Source organism: Leiobunum rupestre, chromosome 2, assembly GCF_980474605.1.
Source record: "Leiobunum rupestre chromosome 2, qqLeiRupe1.1.hap1, whole genome shotgun sequence".
NCBI classification, from domain to species: Eukaryota; Metazoa; Arthropoda; class Arachnida; order Opiliones; family Sclerosomatidae; genus Leiobunum; species Leiobunum rupestre.
This window is the reverse complement of record NC_143385.1, coordinates 66,643,166-66,665,108: the sequence shown is the minus strand read 5'-3', so window position 1 is coordinate 66,665,108 and position 21,943 is coordinate 66,643,166. Positions and strand designations below refer to the sequence as shown.

Sequence of the window (21,943 nt, the reverse complement as noted above, 5' to 3'; positions counted from 1 at the left end):
CACACATCTTTGTTCACAGCCAATCGAAATACTGGGATATGTAGGCGGATACATGGGTATCTGGCTTGGAATATCAATCCCATGGGTGTACGATAACGTCATTCGAGGCCTGCTATCCCTGAACAAAATTTCCATATTCAGAAGGAAGCGAACAAGTGCCAAAAGTATCTCGCAGCTTGTTCAATGATACTTTTTCATTTTAAATGATATCTTTTTAAGTTATACTTTTCATGTTAAATTATTACTTTTCATGTTAAATTATTACATTTTATGTTAAATTATTACATTTTATGTTAAATTATTACATTTTATGTTAAATTATTACATTTTATGTTAAATTATTACATTTTATGTTAAATTATTACATTTTATGTTAAATTATTACTTTATGTTAAATTATTACTTTATGTTAAATTATTACTTTATGTTAAATTATTACTTTATGTTAAATTATTACTTTATGTTAAATTATTACTTTATGTTAAATTATTACTTTATGTTAAATTATTACTTTATGTTAAATTATTACTTTATGTTAAATTATTACTTTATGTTAAATTATTACTTTATGTTAAATTATTACTTTATGTTAAATTATTACTTTATGTTAAATTATTACTTTATGTTAAATTATTACTTTATGTTAAATTATTACTTTATGTTAAATTATTACTTTATGTTAAATTATTACTTTATGTTAAATTATTACTTTATGTTAAATTATTACTTTATGTTAAATTATTACTTTATGTTAAATTATTACTTTATGTTAAATTATTACTTTATGTTAAATTATTACTTTATGTTAAATTATTACTTTATGTTAAATTATTACTTTATGTTAAATTATTACTTTATGTTAAATTATTACTTTATGTTAAATTATTACTTTATGTTAAATTATTACTTTATGTTAAATTATTAATTTTATATGTTAAATTATTACTTTTATATGTTAAATTATTACTTTTATATGTTAAATTATTACTTTTATATGTTAAATTATTACTTTTATATGTTAAATTATTACTTTTATATGTTAAATTATTACTTTTATATGTTAAATTATTACTTTTATAGGTTAAATTATTACTTTTATATGTTAAATTATTACTTTTATATGTTAAATTATTACTTTTATGTTAAATTATTATTTTTGATGATGAAAAATACTTTAATATGTTAAATTATATTGTTTACGTTAATGGATCCTTTTTTATGATGAATAATACTTTTTATGTTACGTTCTTTTGTATTAATAATAAAATACACGTTTCAAAAATACCTTTTGTACTTTATTTACAAAAATACAAAGAGGTTGATTCCTCTTTGAAATAGTTTGACCTGAAATAGGTACTTGATAGCCACCATCACGTAGTCATAGAAAAGAGGAATGGACAGTCCCAAGAAGATGCCCACGTATCCACCGACGTAACCAATGGCTTCCACTGCCTAAAGAGGAACACAGAGTTAACACATACATTTTTAACGTTCATATTGTCAATGCAATATATGGCAACACTGAAATACAATTTTTGGTCTTTTACAATTCCAATCAAAAAGAGATATTAGCAGAAGTATATAGCGATAAGTATTTAAGTAAGCTGTAAAAATGTACCTCGAACCAGTTCACAATGGGGCGATTTTAATGTGTACAACTCATCGCGGTCTAATATTTAAAGTTGGTATTACTGCGCCTGACAATGTTAAATATGGAAATTAAATTAAATAGCACCATAAACCTTAAATTATTACATTTCTATCAAAATGAACCACATTTATTCATAGTTTAACCTCTAGAAAACTGATCTTACTATTAAAAAACAATACTGATACTTAAACAGTGTACCGAATTGGTAAATGACAGGTGTCAAATAATGGTGATTTATATACTTTTTAAAACCCAAAAAAAGTCACTAAAACAATATCAGATTTGAAATTTTTAATGTTTAGGCTTAGTTTATCTTTTAGATTTGACTGTCGCCAGCCAGATTTCCCGCACGGTACTGATGAGTTCCAAATAGAACGAAACCGGTCTAGCGTTGGAATTTCTGGCTATTTTATTTATTTTTAATTTAGTTTATTACTCGAAGATCTATTTGATCCGAGTTTCGCGTTTTTTATTTGCTCGAAGACCTTTTGGTACCAGTTAGTAGTAAGTTTTTTAATTTATTCAAATTTGTTTAGGATTTAGCTATATTATCCCTTTTAATTATGGACTAATCTACTTTTTCGCGTATTTTATCATCCTTCTCACAGTCCATAGGTTGTTTCTTCTAACTTAACTTGGGCATTTTTAGTCTAATATATTGGCCGAGTTGCCAGATTTTGGACTAGTAAATAAACGGAAATCACTAAATTGGCTTATTTACATAATTTTAATGCAGTAATCTATTATAAGTCACTTTTTGCCACTATTTGCCACGTTTTAAATTGACATGGAATTTTCTCCTAAAAGTTGACTTTTGGGTTACACTGGACGGTATAGCAATATGATATGTGACGTCACATTTCGTATTAGTTTTAGTAGGTCACTGCAAAAAGGAAATTTAGCGCGAAGCTGTGAAGGTAGGTGTTTCGAGTGAGTAAAATTAGTATTAGGGAGATGCATACTTCGGTCCTAAAAATAATAAGATATACTTCTGATAACACTAAGGTAAATTTTTACACCAAGGATCCTCTCAAGGACCAATTCCAGTACAGCCAAACAAGCCGATTTGACCTTGACGACGTCGAAACACTGGAATCTTCCGTGCATGGCCTGACTTAAAGAGACATTCAACAGTTGATCAACGAATTGTGTCGAATGTTATTGACTTGTAGGCTGTACTGGATTCCCATTAGGGCGCTGGCATGGTCTTTATGGGCTGCAGCCCAGGGCCCCATTCAAACAAAGGGCCCTCATTGCGGTCAATAAATAAAAACAAATTAAATTAAAAATTTAAGAGAAGTAAAATTTTCCATTTATCCTGCAAAATGTATCGGATACACCAAAACTTGGGTTAATCGGGTAGGTCGCAAACAGTGTTAGGCCAAAGCCCCCAAATTTAACGGTCCGCCCCTGTTAGGGAGGTAAATTTTTGGGCCAGGGGTGGAAAATTTCCTTCTTCAAATAAATAGAGCGTTCTATAAAATCGGCCCAAAACTGGCCAAACTTTTCATACAGACTATAGAGCTAGTTCAGCAGGACTAACAACATTTGTTATTCTTTGGTTTAAGAGAATTCGGCTTATGTCCTGTCTTTATATGAATATTTTAGAGACGTACCTTTTAGGAGTTGTAGGAGGAACCCTAGGTGTTGAAGTATGTTTGGGGTTAAGAATATTTTCATGATCTAAGTTTCTTTTTAAACCCGTTGATTTGGGACTAGTATTTTGCTTATTTGCCATCATACATTTATTACAAAAATCATTTAAAGGAAAAGTCCAGGTTTGGTAAAACTTGGGTCTATTTGAAAGATCATGTTTAAATAAACTCAAAAATATCAGTCGTAAAATTGTATCTTTTTTTAATGACGAGAAATTAATTTTTAAACGAGCGAAATTTACCGCCAAGGCCGCGTCAAAATTCTGTGATGCGTCAAATGTAAAATGATTCTTCTAAAGATGGCGGCTTACAAAGTTACGATAATCCCACGAACGTAATAAACTAAGCCTTTGACAATTAATATTATTTTTACAGAATTTCACGACAATATATGAAGGAAGGAAAGATTTTATCATAGAAATCTCATAGGTAACTAGAATGCTGCCGCCTACGGCCGAGCTTGACGCCAGTTCGCCTTGAACCTTCAGCCAATGAGAGGCCGTAGAGTGGTTCCGCCAAGGAGGATAATAATCCTCCTTGGTTCCGTTACTATAGCGGGAGATAGGTAACGTCATTCTCTCCGGTGACATTAAATTCTTGGCAGAACCGCTCTTTGAGCTCTGATTGGCTGAGATCTGGCTTCGTCTGCCACGGCGTTTGGGCCATTTGCCAGTTACACGGCAGCATTCTAGTTACCTATGAGATTTCTATGGATTTTATTTATAATTTAAAAGGAAAGGTTTCATAGGAAATTTAACTAACCATTCTATATTCTCTGAAATTAATAATCGTCCACAAAATTATGAGAATGTTTATTTTCTTCAGCATCAAGCAAACTTATTAGAATATTAGCTGCCATTTTTATTTGTAATTTGACCGAGTGAGAATGCTCGGAGGCATTCTCACTCTTTTTAAGAGAACACGTGATAAGAGATTACGTCACTTCCTGTGAGAAGGACCGTCAACATTTTGAGAAGTGATAATTCTCACTATCAAGGGAAGAATTCATCGAATTTTGACGTGTCCCAAGCGATCTGATATTTTTTGTTTCGGGGTGACATTTTAGGACTGCAATCACGCGCTGTTCGCTCTATAACAGGCTGTTCCCCGCGCGCGCTTGCTCCACGTGCGGTCTGCGGAGGGAAGGCGAAACAAAAAATGGCAGCTCGCTTGGCGGTAAATTTCGCTCGTTTAAAAATTAATTTCTCGTCATTAAAAAAAGATACAATTTTACGACTGATATTTTTGAGTTTATTTAAACATGATCTTTCAAATAGACCCAAGTTTTACCCAACCTGGACTTTTCCTTTAAAATAAAAAAAACGGCGCGGAATGCCGGAAATTAGTGAAGACTAGGCTAGCAACTACGCTACTCCTAAAAATCGACTGTTCTCAATTTCTTACGGGTTTGCCAGATAAATATTTTTCCCTCACACGAAAAACCGGCCAAACCTTCACCTCCTCCGAACTCAAAAGGGGGAAAGCACAACACACCGATTTTATAGAACGCTCTATTGTGTGTGTGTTTTTAGTTTTACACGAGCCCAACCACTCTGGGTAATTTTTGAAATTGTCGCCCCTATATTTCCCACAAACATATTTCGAGCGGTTCCCATATTACCCACAAAAATATTTCGAGCGGTTTTTCTCGACCGTTTATTTTATTTGTTCATGTTTCCGTTACCGGTTATACTACTATTCGTGTGTTCGTAAAGCTTGGCTCGTGTGAAACTATTATTTGGGACTGCCGGGCCCACTTGTTACCTCTCCGAGGGGACTTTGTACCCTAGGAGGGGTTATACAACCACCGTGTCTGTCTGTCTGTCTGTGGGTCCGTCTGTCAGGCCTGCATTCGCATTTTCGAGGCAAAGGGTAATCGCTGCATACGCAGTTTCTTAGAATTAGGGAAAATGTTTTTCCAAAAAGGCCCGTTTTGGTTGTCATTGGGTGTAGTATATATATTTTTCAATTTGCGTTAGTACCGGGCGGGATTCGAACCCGAGCCCTCCAGCACGTCAGGTGAGCATTCTACCACAGAACCACGGATACATCGTACACTTCACTGAAAATTAGAAACTGTTCCGAGGAGAGGTAAATTTTGGCTTGCCAACTGGTTTTTTTTTTAATATTAAGGGCTCCATTTTCATTAGTGCCTAGGGAGGCAAATTTGTAAATCCGGCCCTGTTTGTAGGGTAAAAAGTTAGTAGTAGCCTCTATTCCTACCATTAAGATGATTATGAAGAAAGGTCTTCTAAGTAAATCGTTGCTTAATGTCTGGGGAAAACCCCTATCATACTACATAACGTAGTGCATATTTGGTTGAGTACACTACCTTTAATCGTCACCACTTTCTATATATCTAAAGATTTTTTACAAGATCTTAAGTTTCCCTTTCTAGGTAAAAGATGGCGCTACACAATACTAATGGGTCGTTTCCCCCTTCTATTTAAAAATGGCGTTGCAGTTACGTGGTGCACCTGTCGCGAAGACTCTATTTAATAATAGCGTAGCGTAGCGCCATCTCCAATCAAAAAAATGTAAGAGGTCTCTCAATTTATCTTAGACCAACAAATAAGGGACTGCACACTTACCGTGAAGCCCACGTTTACACATGGCAAAGCCTCACGCGTCCTCTGGAGGCAGTGGTTCGAAATATATTTACTCTCGTAACACGTGATCAGCTCTCAACTCTTGAATACTTACAACATAGTTTTGTTTGAATAGACAAGCTTCCGAATGTCGCCACCATAGCGCTGGAATTGATCTAAGCTAACATTGCTCCTTATTCAGTGAACCCCGTTCCCTATTTGTTGGTCTAAGATTTTAGGGGGGTATAGGACTGTTAGCGTCATCTAGTAGCAATATTCGAATTAAAAATTAGAAAAATATAGTGAAGTTACCGTAAATTTGGGTTGATGGTCGTAAATAACATTCCGAATAGGTCGAAGGTTAATTGTAATTTGGGATTGTTGGTTTTCGTGTAGCCTACGTGTAAAATAAAAATTAGATTATATTATCGAAAAACTTACGGACGCAAAGATTATACTTACCATTTATTTTTGTAATCCCCTTTGGTCTACAAAGATAATTATTTTATAAGTTTAAGCGGGAAATTATATATGTATACATTAGGAAGGTCTAAGGAAGATTGGTGATTCTTATCGTGGTTACGGTAAAGTTTTCCTTTGGTCTTTTTTTATCGATCTAAATAAGGTCCCAACCGTTTCACGAGACAGTTTCGCAACTCGGTGGCAATACTCTTCAATAAAACATCTTCAAGGAAATCGCCAATTTCCTTGACGACGTTTTATTTAAGAGCCTATTTATCATTTCAACGATATACATATATAATTTCCAGGTATAAGCCAGAGATAATGTGTGAGCAGCACCCACCCCTCATGAAAACCTAGGAGCAACAAACGCAAGGAGAACGCAGCTAGCCTTTAAACACGCTAACGCAGTGCTGTGTACAAATTCCATTGGACGAGCCTTTACGCTGAACGTTTTACGGGCGGGGGGAAGACAATTTTCCGATTTGCCCCTTCCGACGGTAGTAGGCGCTAAAGCGTCTAACCAATGACAACTGTACGCAAGAAAATGCACGACGTACTGTGTTGGTTGCTTCTAGATGAAAACAAAGGTTATAGCTGTTGTCACATATTATCTATTAAAGGGGCTCTTAAGTTCGGTGGCAAAAAAAAAGAAAATTGAGCGTGCTTTTCATTCCCCCCCAACCCTCACTCGGCCTTGGCAGAGGCGGGCAGAGTCAACCGTAAATTTCGCACTTTACTGACTTTACACACATTTTGCCACCGAACTTTGGAGCCCCTTTAACTATAACGGATAGGTATTTTTATAAAATCCGTCTAAATGTTTTTTCTACGTCACTAGAGAGCACGCGATGCAGACGATAAAAGATTTTGGAATTCGAAGTCCACGTGCGAAACGCGCGTGCCAATTAGGTACTAAAACGCTTAAGCCCGTGACGTGAAAAAAAATAAAAAATTAATTAATTTTATTTTATAGAAACACCTATTCTTGGTAAAATAAAATAATTAAAATAATTATGCTTCATAAGTGTGTCAGATATTCAAAATAATTATAAGAATTGACATAAAACCTGAAAAGATAAGCATCCTCCCACGAAATCACCAAGAAGTAATATTTCCGAGAGCCAGGACCTGCACTGTTTATACATAGTGCTTGTTAAAATAATGGAAATTTTTACCTCTCCGAGGGGACTTTGTACCCTAGCAGGGGTTATACAACCACCGTGTCTGTCTGTCTGTCTGTGGGTCTGTCTGTCAGGCCTGCGAACGCGTTCGCATTTTCGGCGCAAAGGGTAATCACTGCGTACCCAGTTTCTTAGAATCAGGGAAAAGGTTTTTCCAAAAGCGCCCTCTTTTTGTCATTGGGTGTAGTATAATTTTTCAATCGTCCGGGATTCAAACCCGAGCCCTCTTGCACGACAGGTGAGCGTTCTACCGCAGAACCACGGATACAGTTACGCTTCATTGAAAATTAAAAACTCTTCCGAGGAGAGGTATATTTTAGCTTGCCAACTTGTTTACCTTTACGGCAACAAAAAGCGTTCCCTTTTAACCAGGTAACCTTTTTGGACATATTAAGGCTTGGCAAAAGCACAGCGTTCTGTTTACAGGTGAAAAGTTTCCATTATTATTATCCTCTCTCTCGGAAATATTACTTCTTGCCGATTTCGTGGTAAACCCCGACGCCGCCGAAGTACGCGCCGATTTTTTTTCAACGCCGCCGCCGATTTTAAAATTTAGTCGGCGCGCCGCCGCTATCGCCGATTATTTTCCAGCGCGACGCCGATTAAATCTGTCTAAAATGCTGCCACGTGGTTTTTGAGGTTTTAAACGAAAATCATGTCCTTTCTCTAACCCGTCTGTGTGTTTCGTGCGCTTGCCTCGCAGATTGGACGATATATAGCGCCATGCTCGCAGTCGCTGCCTCGCTAGGGGGACAGCAAAGACTATATATATACGCTTCGCTTACTAGACAGGCGTGTTCTATGGCTCAACTTGCATACCGATTGTGGCTCCATCTCGACGCTGGTGAAAATTTTCCCCTAGCTTGAGCTGTGTTACTAGTGGCGCCTCTAGCCGTGGGTCCAAATATTAACCCAGCTTTTACAGTGCTACAGCGGTGTTAACAGGCTTTTCCTAGAAACACGCCTGTCTAGTAAGCGAAGCGTATATATAGTCTTTGGGGGACAGGTAGGTTGATTTCTACTTTCTTGTATAAAAAAAAAATTATAAAGAAACGCCGGCTCACGCCGCCGCTACCGATGTATTTTAAGTCAACGCCGCCGCCGACAGAAATTTCGTGTCGTCGGGGTCTATTTCGTGGGAGGATGATTTATTTAAGCGCCTATTGATGTATTTGTGTCACGGGAAACTGGCACACTTATGCGAGACATAATGTTAAGCTTAAGGTAGATATGACACAAACTAACTCGATTAGCGGATGATTCGGCGGTCAATCCCAGCATCTCATCTTCGTTTGCTTGGACATCGTAAAATACAATACTGAAACATACAATCACAGTCACTTAAATGGCCATAGATTCCAATTTTGGTCGTTGAATATTGAAATCACCTGCATTGTATGGGACAGTCAGTATTTTCACAAGTTTCGTAAAATATAATGTTCCTTTTTGTGTAATATTCTGAAAAATAGTCTTTTCAGTTTAAGTAGTTTTTTTTCTTTTACTATTTGATTGTAACGTGTGGGACAATTCAGTCCACTCGTCCATCTGATTAATTAGGGCGAGATATGTGTAACGGCCACAACAACGGGTGCATACGTGAGGACAGGGACAACCGTGGCGGAAGTATTCCAACCACCCGTTGGGGGATTGGTGGCCGTCCTCACACGAGCATCCACAAACTCTGCCTCCCAGACGCAAGGGATTACACGAGTACGCCACTTATCCCGGCAGTTTAGGTAGCTGTCAATGCAAGAAGCTCATAAAATTATGCTTTTTAGTCTGCTAAGCAAACGCTCTGTGTTTCATACGTCTCTTGTGACGTCATAAGAGGTCGAGTTCTAACGGAGGGAGAAATCAAAAATTATTAGATCTTACCTATTTCATTGCGGCTCGTTATATAACATTTTGAAATGAATTTAGTCAGTGGTACAATATGTGGGACGCAATTCATAGTCTCCCACCATTTATTTGTGACACACGCCAGCGTGCAGAGCTATTAAATAGGTTCATTAATACGTTATTAAATTCATTAATTAATGTGAGAAGGGAGCTCACGGATCTGCCCATGGCGAAATCCTTCAGTTTCCGAAACCTTCGTACATCGAACTTCGATAGTTGTTCTGGCGTCATTTCGTGGTCATTCTTTGAGTACGGCTTGCATTGGGTTCTGTAGGGAGGTTCTAGCAAATTTACACTCGTCTAAGAAAAATTGTAATTTATTAAAAAGTTAATAACCGTGTCTATAAATCTACGGTCACACGATTAACTGTAATACCACCTTTAAAACTACCAATTCGAAATTGAGGTGTGCAAAATATGTATAATTGCATCTGATTTATTCTCTCAAGTAACCGATCCGAACTGATCTGATATTATTTATCTTATCAGATTCAGTAGCGGAGCCTTTAACTATCAACTATAGTTCCCCGGGGATAGGGTTAACACATGGGGTTCGATCTGTCGTACCAAAATAGCTAACTAACTTATTTGGCTAAAAACAGAAAACCATTTGATTTAGTCCTATAGTTAATGGTGTTGATGTCGTCCAATTACGCAATTCGTCGTCGCGTACCCTAGTTTATCCATCATAACAAGGAGAAAAGATTACGTAATACGTCCATATAAAACCGTTAATACTGAACCAATAATTACCTCTCCGAGGGGACAAAGTCCCCTAGGAGGGGTTATACAACCACCGTGTCTGTCTGTGGGTCTGTCTGTCAGGCCTTCGAACGCGTTCGCATTTTCGGTGCAAAGTGTAATCACTGCGTACGCAGTTTCTCGAGATCTCTGCGTTCGCAGTTTCTCGAAGGGTTGGCAAAACCACCGTGTGACGGTGAGCGTTAACGGATGCATTTGCGGTTTGGTTTGGATGGTGTTTTTTCGCTCACCGTCGTGACGGTTTGGTGTATTACGTTTTTGTAATGTTTATGCGTAGGTTGTTGTGTTTGTGTTCTGATGGTTGTGCATGTTGAGTCTGTTGTGTTTATATGGGCGTTTTCTCTCCAACTTCTTCTTAATGACTTTGGGACGGACCGAGTGCTGAGTGTAATGCTACCTCTCAACGTCCAATGGCAGGGTTTCCACCAGTTGTACACGGTATTCGTCTTAGTATCAATTTACGATCGCATCGGGCGGGATTTGAACCCGAGACCTCCTGCTTGACAGGCGGACGTTCTACCACAGAACCACCTTCAGCTTTATCGGAAGCGTATTTAATAGAGTACGAAATTTTGGTTTAATTGAAATAGAATTGAAATTGAAATTATTGCATCGAAGAAATTCTAATTTAGCGTTTCTCTATTGATTAAAAACAAATGCGCCACCCAGGTTTCGAACTCAGACCATTCGGCTTGGCAGTCGAGCGCTCTACCACAGAACCACCGATAGCTGCTTAGGTTCACTGAAATTAAGACACGCATCGTAAGCATAATAGGTAATAAAGTCTTTTTTTATTAATGAATTTATGAAGGCCTAATCTGGTTTTTTTACGAATGAAATTTTAAAGGTTAAATCTTGTTTTAGCGCAGTCAGCCGAGATGAGAGGGTTAAAGGGTAGACCCTGTGGGTGGTTCACTTTGTTAGTTTTTTTGTTATTTATTTACGGGTATTCTTAACGACCTATATATAGTTGTGTTAATTCAAAGGAGATAATTTAACGTTAATTGCTTTAAGAGCTGGCGGTTAGTTAAGTGGCTCTCTGTGCTTTGTTGATGGTAAGGTTTTTGCTTCTTGTAAATATATTTGGTGTGGATATTTGGATATCTACGATTTCTAACGCAGTCAATGATTTCCTGGGTGTGCGATTCATTATATGATATTGGAAATTGGACGGCATTGGTCTTTTTCATGCGGTATGTGTCACAACGTCAACTGGAAGTTGAAATAAAATGAGCGTTAAAGATGCGGCAAGTATTTCGTAAGCGAGAAAAATACAAATACCATCTGTAGATATTTCTTTCATTAAAATTTGCTTAGTATTATATTCAACTGATAAACATGTACTGTAAAAAGGGTTAAATTCAATTGTGCATTGTTTTAGTAAGTCTAACTCGCTGTTGTAACTACTTAATTTATAATATTCTGAATAAATTAAACTCGATTGTTTCGTCTCAATTATTTAAATTAAAATTAAAATTTTATACTGGGCGGGATTGAACCGGGATTACGTTTTTAGTAAATAACTCCGAATTGCGGAGATATATCTTTAAGGGTCATCTCGAGAACTTAATACCACTAGGAACAATTCTTCCGAGGAGAGGTATATTTTGGCTTGCCAACTTGTTAATTCTACCTGTTGCCACCGCTTTGATATTTCAAAGCGACTCCGTGAAAAAATGTTGCTCATTATTTACGTCTACGATGATTGCCTTCGTTTGATAATTTTATTAATTATAAAATATATTAAAAAGTTCTTAGTCATCACCAAATTTACAGTTAAATATTATTTGCTAGAGTTTGTTAGATGGCCCTAGGTCAGGGCCGTGTTTTGGCCTAAGCAAGGAAATTGCCTAGGGCCCGTATCTGTTGAATGTTAATTCTAATTTTCATATCTGTACGTCCAAATAAACTACGCTTCCATCAGCAAAGTATATTTAAACAGAGTACCAAAAATGCTTTAATCTAAATGTCAAAGCAGTGGCGTAGACAGGGGGGGTTCCAGGTCCAGATTCCATTTGATTCCATTCTGATTCTTTCGTAATACAAATTGATTTTTCGGATTTCACCTTCGATTCCGTGGATTCCATAAAAAAAACCGTTGATTCTGCTTAATTTCAAGATTCTGCTAAGAGTCCAAATACGTTAACTTGTTTACGTGTAAAATTCCGTATTTCATAATTGATCCCTCATACTCTTAGCTATGATGAAGCTTATTTCTTTATTTATATTTTTCATTTCAAGCGATCCGCAACCTACGTTACAGCATTTGAAATTATCAGTCTGATAATGATGTGTTGTATCCCTCCACCAGCATCAGTGATCTCATCGCATTCCCACTACACCCAACTTTCACGATTTTTATGTAAATTAGGTTGCACATCCCTTTAAAATGATACTACCATAAGCCTATCATAAGGTCCCCATAAGCAAAGGTCTAGGCCAAATTTTTAACGAACACATACTAGTTATTAAGAGGTAAGTATTCAAAATCTGCAAGACTGCACCTTCTAGTGACTACGTCCTCAACTACATGTATGCATTTCATAAATAAATTTCTCGAAATGTATTATGAATGCGCACAAGTTTTGTTCGAACTTTTTAAACTTAGAACAACGCGATAGAAATCACCGTCGCGAGCCTTTAGCATAGTAGCCAAGGCTTATTCGCAATTCTATCACTTTAATCACGGTTTAAACCGTACTTTAATTTAGATTTAGACGCGTGGCTGCTCTTCCAAGTAAGAGAATATTTTAAATGTACGTTAATTTTCTTCTCGCATGGAAAATGCTGTAAACATGGGGCTTTACTTATGGGGGCCTTATAATACTACCTAAAATAGTAAAACTTCATTTCTTTGGGAAGACATACGCCCCCTTCCCCACCGGCCTTGGAAGATCCCCACACCGACCTCGTTATGGTGGACTCTTCGGTGGTACACTAAAGAAATGCCAATCCACCTAATTTCGCAACAGATATTGTCTGTCCGTCAGTCAGAATTCACAACCTTTTTATCGATATTCTCCCGGTTTGGTTTGAAGCCCTTGCCTAAGGCCCGGAAATCTGTTATCTTGACTGTGCACCTGGTGCTTCATGGTTTACGTTTTATAAAGAGTTAAATTATGATATAAATCCTAAATGGACGTAGGTAATGACCGAATAAACTAGATATGGTATAATTAATTTCTTCATCAAGAGTTCACCAACTGAAGATGGCAGGCACTACTGTATATTTACGAAAGTTTTATGTTAAAGGGAAAAATAAATGGATTGGGTAAAACTACCTGGTAGAGTCTGCTCAAACATCACTGGGACACTGAAGAAAGGGGTAAGCCGTGGCATGATCTAGTTTCAAGGAAGTCCATCTGTGTACAACGGACAAAGTATTAGATTTGGGGTTTCCGCCCCCAGACACCCTTACTATCCGTCGCCGATGCTTCTCGGCGTTGCTCCGTTTATGGCAGCGTGGTTGGGCCGACGCACAGACCGGCCGTTTTCTCTTTTCCGTACAGGATTCTCCGGCCGCCCCCAGGTCTGGGATTGTCACTTGTCTAGGTTCCAGGAACGCCTCCTTTCTCTGGCTCGGGTTGATCGCTTTCCTGTTCCAGCGGTGTTGCATCGGTTTGGATTGCGTCCCTATCCTTTTTGCCCGCTGGGCAGGGAAGAGGGTGATCTGGCCCACTTTACCTTCTCCTGCCCGGGGTTGGCGGTTAATAGGTCGATTTTTCGTCGGGCTCTCTGTAAGGTTGGCCTGCCTGAGTCCTCTGTTTACTTTTCCCGCCCTTCCCGAGGGTTGTTCTCGCTCGGGTTATTTGAAGCTGCTGTCTAGGTTTCTGGGTACGCTCCCACGCTTCTAACCTTGTCTCTGTCAGCTGTTACTCAGAGAGTCTCTGTGTTCTAGTGTGTGTGCCGGTAACTTCTTGTATGTTTGGTGTCTAAGGCCTCGGGCCGACACCACTTTGTAAATATATTTAAAAAAAAATATTATTGGGTCACTGTGTAGTTTTAGCAGGCTACGCCACGTGGTTTTCCCCACGCCACTTTTTTCGCCATTTAATTTTCGAGTGATTAATTAAATTGATAGATTTTTAAACTATGAATCGCATTAAATTAGAAAGCTCTAGTGATTACGCTCTACAACTAGACGTAAGTCTGCTTTTATTGTCGTGTGACCGTGGTTGTAAATAATAAATGTTTAACTACTTGACCTTCAATAAACTAACTTCAAGTTGTTTCCCGCCCTTGGCGGCGAAACTGTACGATCGGAAATCCGCCAACTCGTATTTGTCGTGAATGAAAACGTCTACGGTTACGGGCAATTTGAAGCAGTCTTCGGGATGCAAGGCCATTAGAATTTCGAAAGCTGCGGTAGAAAACTTCTAAATTAGTGTAATATCCGGATCTTTTTATGGAGAGCTCAGAACACTACCAGTTTTTGTTCATAGTTTCATGGTGGGGAAAAATTTAATTTTGCTGTTTTTGCGCCATCTATACCGGTAAACCAAACTACATTAAAAATATTATATGAAACGAAAATTTTACTTTATGGTAACAAATATAATAATGTGGTCTTTTTAATTATTTGTAATAAAGAAAAGTAATATTTCATTTAAAAAAAAATATATATTTTGTTTGAATATTAAATTATAATATTCAATGGATGGCGCAAAGCATATCACTCCCACTAGCGGTTGTCGGATGGCGCCACGAGACAGGCATATTTTCTCTCTGTGTACTACCTACATGTAGTCTACCTTGTTTTTCACCACAGCAGGAGCGAAGTTCGCTAGCCATGCACGGCTTATACAACTGGTCCTTACAAGGAAACATCCCAATTTTTTTCAAACTCGGGGTTAAGTAGACCTTCATGTACCGTGAAATCTCCTAAAAGTTAAAAATCAAATTTAAACTTTCTCTACGTAAAATACATGTAGCATGGCAAAATCACGGTTTGTAAAAAAAAAAATTAAATTTAAATTTTTACAAAACAATTGGGTAAAAACCTTAAATTGGATTAAATTGGGTTAAATTAATTATTTAATTTCCCCCCGTGATTTTGCCATGCTATTTTACGCAGATAAAGTTTAAATTTGAGTTCTGAAAAACATTTTTCGTTGCCATGGCAAACGAATGGCCATTGAATCTTTTGCCTTTAGGAGCTTTCGAGGTACAGGAAGGTCCACGGAAAATGAAGAAGGTAAGTAAACACGTTTTCCGATATGTATGTATAAAAGGGGAAATCAATCGATCCGTTTTTTACGTTATAAAGAGGCACGAGCGGCTATTCCCCTAAACATACTTGTTTACCAATAAATGTTTGAAATAATAATTCTAATAACAATAACAAGGAAATGAAGCCGCGTCTTTTTATATGCGTTTGTCGCCATTTTTTATACAATTTTGAAAATGTAACAAATATATTATAAATTTATTTCAGCCTGTCAATACTGTTTGCAAAATCCGTGTATTACACACCGGCCGAACGATTGGCTAGGAATGGGTCGACCAGCCAGCTCTCGAAATAGCAGAACAAGAAGGACCATGTATGGTTTCTTTTGGAAGGCCTTAGATAACGTGCAGTATTTCAAAAACCCACGATACTTGGCCGTCAAAAGAAGACAACTAAGAAGAGCTAATTTACAAACTGTATATCACAGGAGGGAAATCATCCCCGATTGCATTTTGAAAAAAGTCAGAAATTTATACCCAAATGTAGAAGGTGTGCCGTATATGGGCCACAAATGGCAATAAATGTTCTTCTAATAAAATCTTTTTCTGTATTTGTTTCGCAAAATGTTTGTTTATTTACTATTCATTTCACTTTTAGGCTTAATGATTACATACACATTTTAGACCGTTATAGTTGAATAATTATTACTTGAGTGTGGCTCATAGTTTTTATCCATTCTATTAATATTACTAATTATATACCTAGTAATATTAATAATAATATAGGTTTCTTTAGTATTTCGAATCCATCCCAGATTAACCGAAAAAAATTCGAAACAGTACGTGAATTCTGGGTTAAATATGGGCGAATGTTACCTAGTAGCGAAGGCGAGGGTAGTAAAGCTTGATTCCGTTGTGACAGGGGGTACGGGTTCAATAACTAAAACTCTACGAATTAGATGTTTTACACTTGGCAGTAAGGCGAAGGTAGTATTATTATAATCGGCGACTGTCCGGCGAAGAGAGAGCGATCGAAAAGAATAGACGAACGAGTGTCCCCGAGCAACCCCCACCGAAACTCAGCGGGGTGCCAACACGCAGGCAGAAAATGTCCCGGTCGCAGAAGCAGCAGCGTCGCGCAATCTTCACCAAAATAATGTTTTGCGGGAAGCGTAAATGCAAGGGGAGCGTTGCAGGTAAGAAAAATTCAAGGCGGACAGGCAGAAGAAATCCTAGGCCTTTAACACCCGAGTTTGAAAAAAATCGAGGAGACACCTCGGAATGTCTCCTTGTTAGTTATACGTCAGAGAGTGGGAAGTGCGCTTACTTCCACAAGAAGATCCTAGTAACATATTTAGCAAAACCTACTAGAATGGCTACTAAGATTTCCAATTTCGCGTGACGTGTTAAACCAGTTCTCGTTGATGACGTAACAGTTCATGCCTCTCACGTGTAACCGAAAGGTATCCCTATGTAATCGAGATGACAATATTAATAATATTAGGATCATATTTGTAAATGTGACTTACTCGCAAATTGACTGATTTTCCTTATTCACAAAACAGTTCAGGAATATCTCTGTTGGCTTCCTGGTCAAAGCGAAAATTTCTTTGGTTGTTAAATTCAACATGAAGTCTTCGATTGTGTAGTCGTTCTTAAAAATCAAAACGCCGATTTAAAATGAAAGCGACCGGAAAAATTACTGTTTTATCTACCTCTTGTCCATCATCAAATATCTTACACAACGTCGGATTAAACACGCATGACTTATTTTTCATTACTCTGGAAACAAACAATAGATTAGGGTACCCCTCATTCCATAGTTAAGAACTAATTTACGCCAGTGTTGCCAATGTTCGAAAGACAAAATTCCCATTGTTGGATAGTAAATTTCCCACGAATTTCCATACCCCTATTTAGCCCACAACGAAACTTTTTAAAATTAAATTTTATTGAAATTACAATTTTTAAACATTTTGGTTGTTAGGCCTATGCATTGATTGATTGTAGTATTCGGAGGCGCCTCCTTTCTATTATCAGGAGACATGACTGCTATTATTTATAAAATCCCAAGATTCAAGAAAATACACCGCTCTAGAAATTTTGAGCTTTCTATTGATAGTCAAATTAAAAAAAAACCACTAGGATAAATACCCGCAGACATGAAAATTCCCACAAAATCAACGTTTTTGAAAACAATTACCTTTTCCCCACAGAGCCTAAATGGACCCGAAAAATTCCCACAATATGGGAAATTTCCCACAATCTGCCAACACTGATTTACGCAAGGAAGAGCCTCGAACTGCATCCAATACACTCTTTTATGCAGGTTTGCCACCCACCCAGGATTTATACCACAATTTTCTTCACAAGAAGCTGCCATAACTGTACTACACGTAGTTCTACCGTTGAAATTTCTTTCCCCCAAAACCCATTCTCTCCCATGTAGCATGGTAGTGGCAGCTCCCATGAAATACCCGCGTAAAAGAATCTATAGCCCGCCCCATTTCAGGCTCCATCTTGATTTTATGTCTAGAGCGACATCTCGTACATTGCTCGTAACTATTATTATATTAATTATTATAAATATATTATTTTTATAAATACGTAATATTTTAAAAAGTACTCATTTTTAGATGAAACATTTTCGTTACCGAATTTTCCAAAAGTATTTTTAAAAGTAGTATGAAATTTCGATTGTTTAGTATTATAAATACTTTTGATTTTGGTCAATAGATGGCAGAATAAAAAATAAATAAAAAATTTGGTAGAAATATATTGAAATGAAAACTGAGCTGATTCCAAGTTCTCCTTTACGTAAATCGGTTTTAGCTATAGAGCATGAAAAATTATAGAAAAATACAATTGGAATTATCCTTCTACGTCCAAAATTATCGTTTATAGAATCTTCATTTATCCAAAACTCTCAGAACTACTTAAAGAAAGAAAATCCAAACTGCAAATTATCGTAACTCTTCAAGCGCTATCCGAAAAGTATTAAGTAGTAATTATTACTGGTTAGGGTCTCGGATGCAAACTGTCACAGCGGTCATTTCAGACTCCTTCGGAAGTTCTACGTTAACTCCAACGACGGTAGGATATTCACTATGAGAACCAAAAATCAATTCGCGTTTTTTGTTCGGAAATTAGACAGTTACAGCCAGGGGCGGATTAACACTATCGGCGCCCCTAGGCACATAATATTTTATCGCCCCAAATCCAAACTAGCTGTTGATTTCAGGTTTTGTTTTGAAAATTAAAAACCATTTAAAAAAATATAATTTACTAACTTGTAAGTATCTACTAGTTCGATTTCCCTTCAACGGAGAACCTTAACCTTGGATCGGACCATTATCGTATTTTTTAGCGTTTGGATAATTGTGCAACAAGATTACTGTCCGTCCAATGTGACGATATTTCAGCGATATTTTTAATAAATTCGCCGAAGAATGATTAAATGTGACCTGTTTTACAGTTTCTTCGTTTTACTACATTAGTCTGTCTAATTTTGAACAAAACGTTTGAGAAAATGGAAAAACGATATCAGAATATTGGCGCCCTAGGCACGTGCCTACTGTGCCTAATGATTAATACGCCCCTGGTTACAGCTAGGAGCAACAAACACAACACCCCACACAAGCAGAACGCAACCCGTCAAAAGTCGTGGATTTTCTTGCGTACATTTTTCATTGGCTAGACGCTTTTGCGCCTGCTACCGTCGGAAGGGGAAAATTCGGAAATTGTCTTCCCCCCCACCCGTAAAACGTTCAGCGTAAAGGCTCGTGACGCTCGTCCAATGAAATTCGTACACAACCCTTCGTTAGCGTTCTCCTTGTGTTTGTTGCTCCTAGGTTACAGCATTCTTCGAAAAGTTAAAAAGGCAGTTTTTTGGAAGTTTAATTCTAAAAATAGTTTAGTAAGTAGATTACACGGGGAAATAGAAGATACATTCAACTTACAATTCCTTTTTCTACGAATTGTCAATGAAATATCATAGAAACCATATCATTCATATATTTGGCAGAACTATATTTATTTCGAAAAGAAGGACAAATTGCGGCCATGGTCAAAGTTACGAACTGATATTACTCTAGAATATATTGAGCTTTGGATGATTTTACACCACGGCTATAGAGTGTTGTTTAAATATTTCTATAGAAAAGACCTAGAAATTTATATTTTTTCAATGGCTTTTCGCGACCGAAAACTATCGCTACGACCCCTTTAGTTCGACATTGAAACGTAGATAGGTAGCGGCTAAAGCAGACGCTATTAGTTTTTCCTCATCGTTATTCGTAAATTTGACTTCGTAAATAATGATACTGCCATTTTAATATAATTTTTGCATGGTTTGCTTAAATTTTGATGTGTTTTTTAAGAAAAAACGTTCTTATAACTTTTTAATTTGTCTGTAGCGGACGCTAAATCATATGCGCGCTACCTCGGAGAAGTTAGCACCTAGAATCGTTTCTGTCACAAATAAAAAAAACCATCCCAAGTTCAATAAATCTATAGACGTTCACATAGTTACATTTTCATGGATTGCATTTCAACTGTCTATTATCTAGAAGCAGGAATCCATAGCTCTACTTGAAATGCATATCGCGGCGGATTTTCGTCTTGATGTGGCTGACGCTTTTTTTTGACGTCACTACGTTAACTTACCAAACAACAACGTGAGAGGGGAGCCAAAGCCGTCAAAGTGATCTTACCATACGCGATACGGCGGGATAGTTCTCTTCGAAAATAAGTTTGATTCAAACGCCATCGGTCCTAGCGGGCGAAATCAGAACTAGGCCTAAGCGGAAACGATTCAATTCGGCGAGCAGACGGGCAGTTTGTTTGGCGCCGCGAAATCTAATGAATTTTTTGCATCGCGTTTCTGTTTTTAGTACTTAAAATGTTTTCATCAGGTAAATTTTTTTTATAATACTAATAATAATAATAGAATCCAATAACTCTTGAATTTTTATTAATGTAAAACTAATTACTATTTACCTATGCGATATAAAATTTACGGCTTAAAAAATGACAAATCCTATTAAATTCCGAATAAAATAATCTGCGGACCAATTTTACTGACAATCGCCATATTTAAAAACCATATTTCAGACACGAGATGGCGTTACTATTTCCGGATTTGAATCGTTTTTGGGGCGGAAAGTGGGGAGTGTAGGACTGTAAGGGGGGAAGAGTTTGTAGCAAACGTATTTTTGGCTGGCAATGATAGTTCTATGTAAGAGAACTATCCCTGTGAGTTATTGTTAATCCATGGATAAGCATTCCAAGTATTGGCAAGTAGAGGTATGGATTCCTGCTAGAATACATGCATGTATCTAAAATTATGGAGCAATAAGTTCAATAAATTTATGCTCTGGTACGACAATCGCAAACTACGCGATGAAAGTTCGTCAGCGTTTTAGTCACAAAACAAATATAGTTGCCGATAATATGTGTGAAAGTGTGTCACGGTAAATTTAAAAGCAGACGAGCTTTCGCTGTAAAGTTTAAGCGGTTGGGGTTTACAAGCTCTACAGTCCCATTTTCTTAGTATAACTGAATTAATTCTTAAATTTAATATAAGCAGCTCACCTGTACAGAATCCCAAATTGGTAGAGATAGTATCCAAGCACACTCATGCATATGAGGTAAACTGTTAATTTGCTAATCCGTTCGAATCGTATCATCTTATTGCTGTTTAGGGTCGTGGATCGTTTCTTGGGCTGAGGGGTAGTCGCTGACATTTTGGAATGGGCATTGGGAATGTAACCCCTCGAGGAGACGAAGCGAGGTTTCAAATCGCGTATCAAGAGAGCCTGCATACCCGGATTCAGTGCAGTGGAACCGCTGGGTTTTGCCGTGTAGTACATGAAAGTTGGTTTGTGGGCGTTGCGCACTTGTCGGACAGATCGCACATTCATCGCTTAAGTCTTCATTCCAAGCTACAGATTATATTATATTATATTACTCGTAACAATTTTATTCAGTTTTGAGTTGAAGCTTAAATCAAAATATTGTCGAAACAAAGTGATTTCCAAAGCGTAATATAAAACCACAGTTCCCGGCAGCATAAACTAGTCAGGCCAATGACCTTAAACAAAGGTTGGCCGACGTTTCATTTACATTTGATCTAATGGTAAGCCCAACATACGCAACCTGCGGACAGGCCGGCGGATAATGTGGGTATGGTGGGTAGAAGTACCCACCCGGGAAATTCCGGGTGGGTATTTTACCCACCCGGAATTGATGTCATCAAAGTCGGTACTGTGGGGATAGAGCCACGGCCATTGTCACAGAATAGCTAGGTTTCCACTCTCCTCGAAAAGGTTTTACAACAAATAATAGAGCCATGCCGCCTACAAAATAATTTGCACAATTTTCCCGGGACTACGTGTTTTTCCTATCCCCTCCTTGATGAAGTTAGTTCATAAACGGGATCGTATTTAATGGTCTTCGTTGTACCGCCCACAATTAAAAATTCGTCATTGAGAGAAGAACCGCTTTCCGGGTTTTTCCCCACCTTCTTCTTCGCCCGATTGTAGCCTTGTAGGAGTGAGTCCGAGTAATGCGCTGTGC

General features: G+C 37.5%; 1 protein-coding gene across 3 annotated transcripts; it reads right to left on the bottom strand.

The window, feature by feature from the left end:
- Positions 1 to 1,273: 1,273 nt before the first annotated feature.
- LOC149958824 (uncharacterized) lies at positions 1,274 to 18,726 on the bottom strand. Of its 3 annotated transcripts, none has more exons than XM_090165055.1 (12): positions 18,658 to 18,726; positions 17,083 to 17,149; positions 16,897 to 17,021; positions 16,736 to 16,836; positions 14,407 to 14,561; positions 9,596 to 9,739; positions 9,416 to 9,533; positions 8,929 to 8,998; positions 8,786 to 8,858; positions 6,357 to 6,382; positions 6,207 to 6,291; positions 1,274 to 1,452 (listed from the first exon to the last, which is right to left on the bottom strand). In XM_090165055.1, the coding sequence occupies exons 2-12, from the start codon at positions 17,143 to 17,145 to the stop codon at positions 1,300 to 1,302; spliced, it is 1,113 nt and encodes a 370-aa protein (XP_090021181.1). In that variant the 5' UTR covers positions 17,146 to 17,149; positions 18,658 to 18,726; the 3' UTR covers positions 1,274 to 1,299. The 3 variants fall into 3 exon arrangements, with proteins under 3 accessions (XP_090021181.1, XP_090021180.1, XP_090021182.1); XM_090165054.1 differs by lacking the exon at positions 18,658 to 18,726 and adding an exon at positions 18,383 to 18,445; XM_090165056.1 differs by lacking the exons at positions 1,274 to 1,452; positions 6,207 to 6,291; positions 6,357 to 6,382; positions 18,658 to 18,726 and adding exons at positions 6,428 to 6,510; positions 18,383 to 18,445.
- Between the last annotated feature and the right edge of the window lie 3,217 nt (positions 18,727 to 21,943).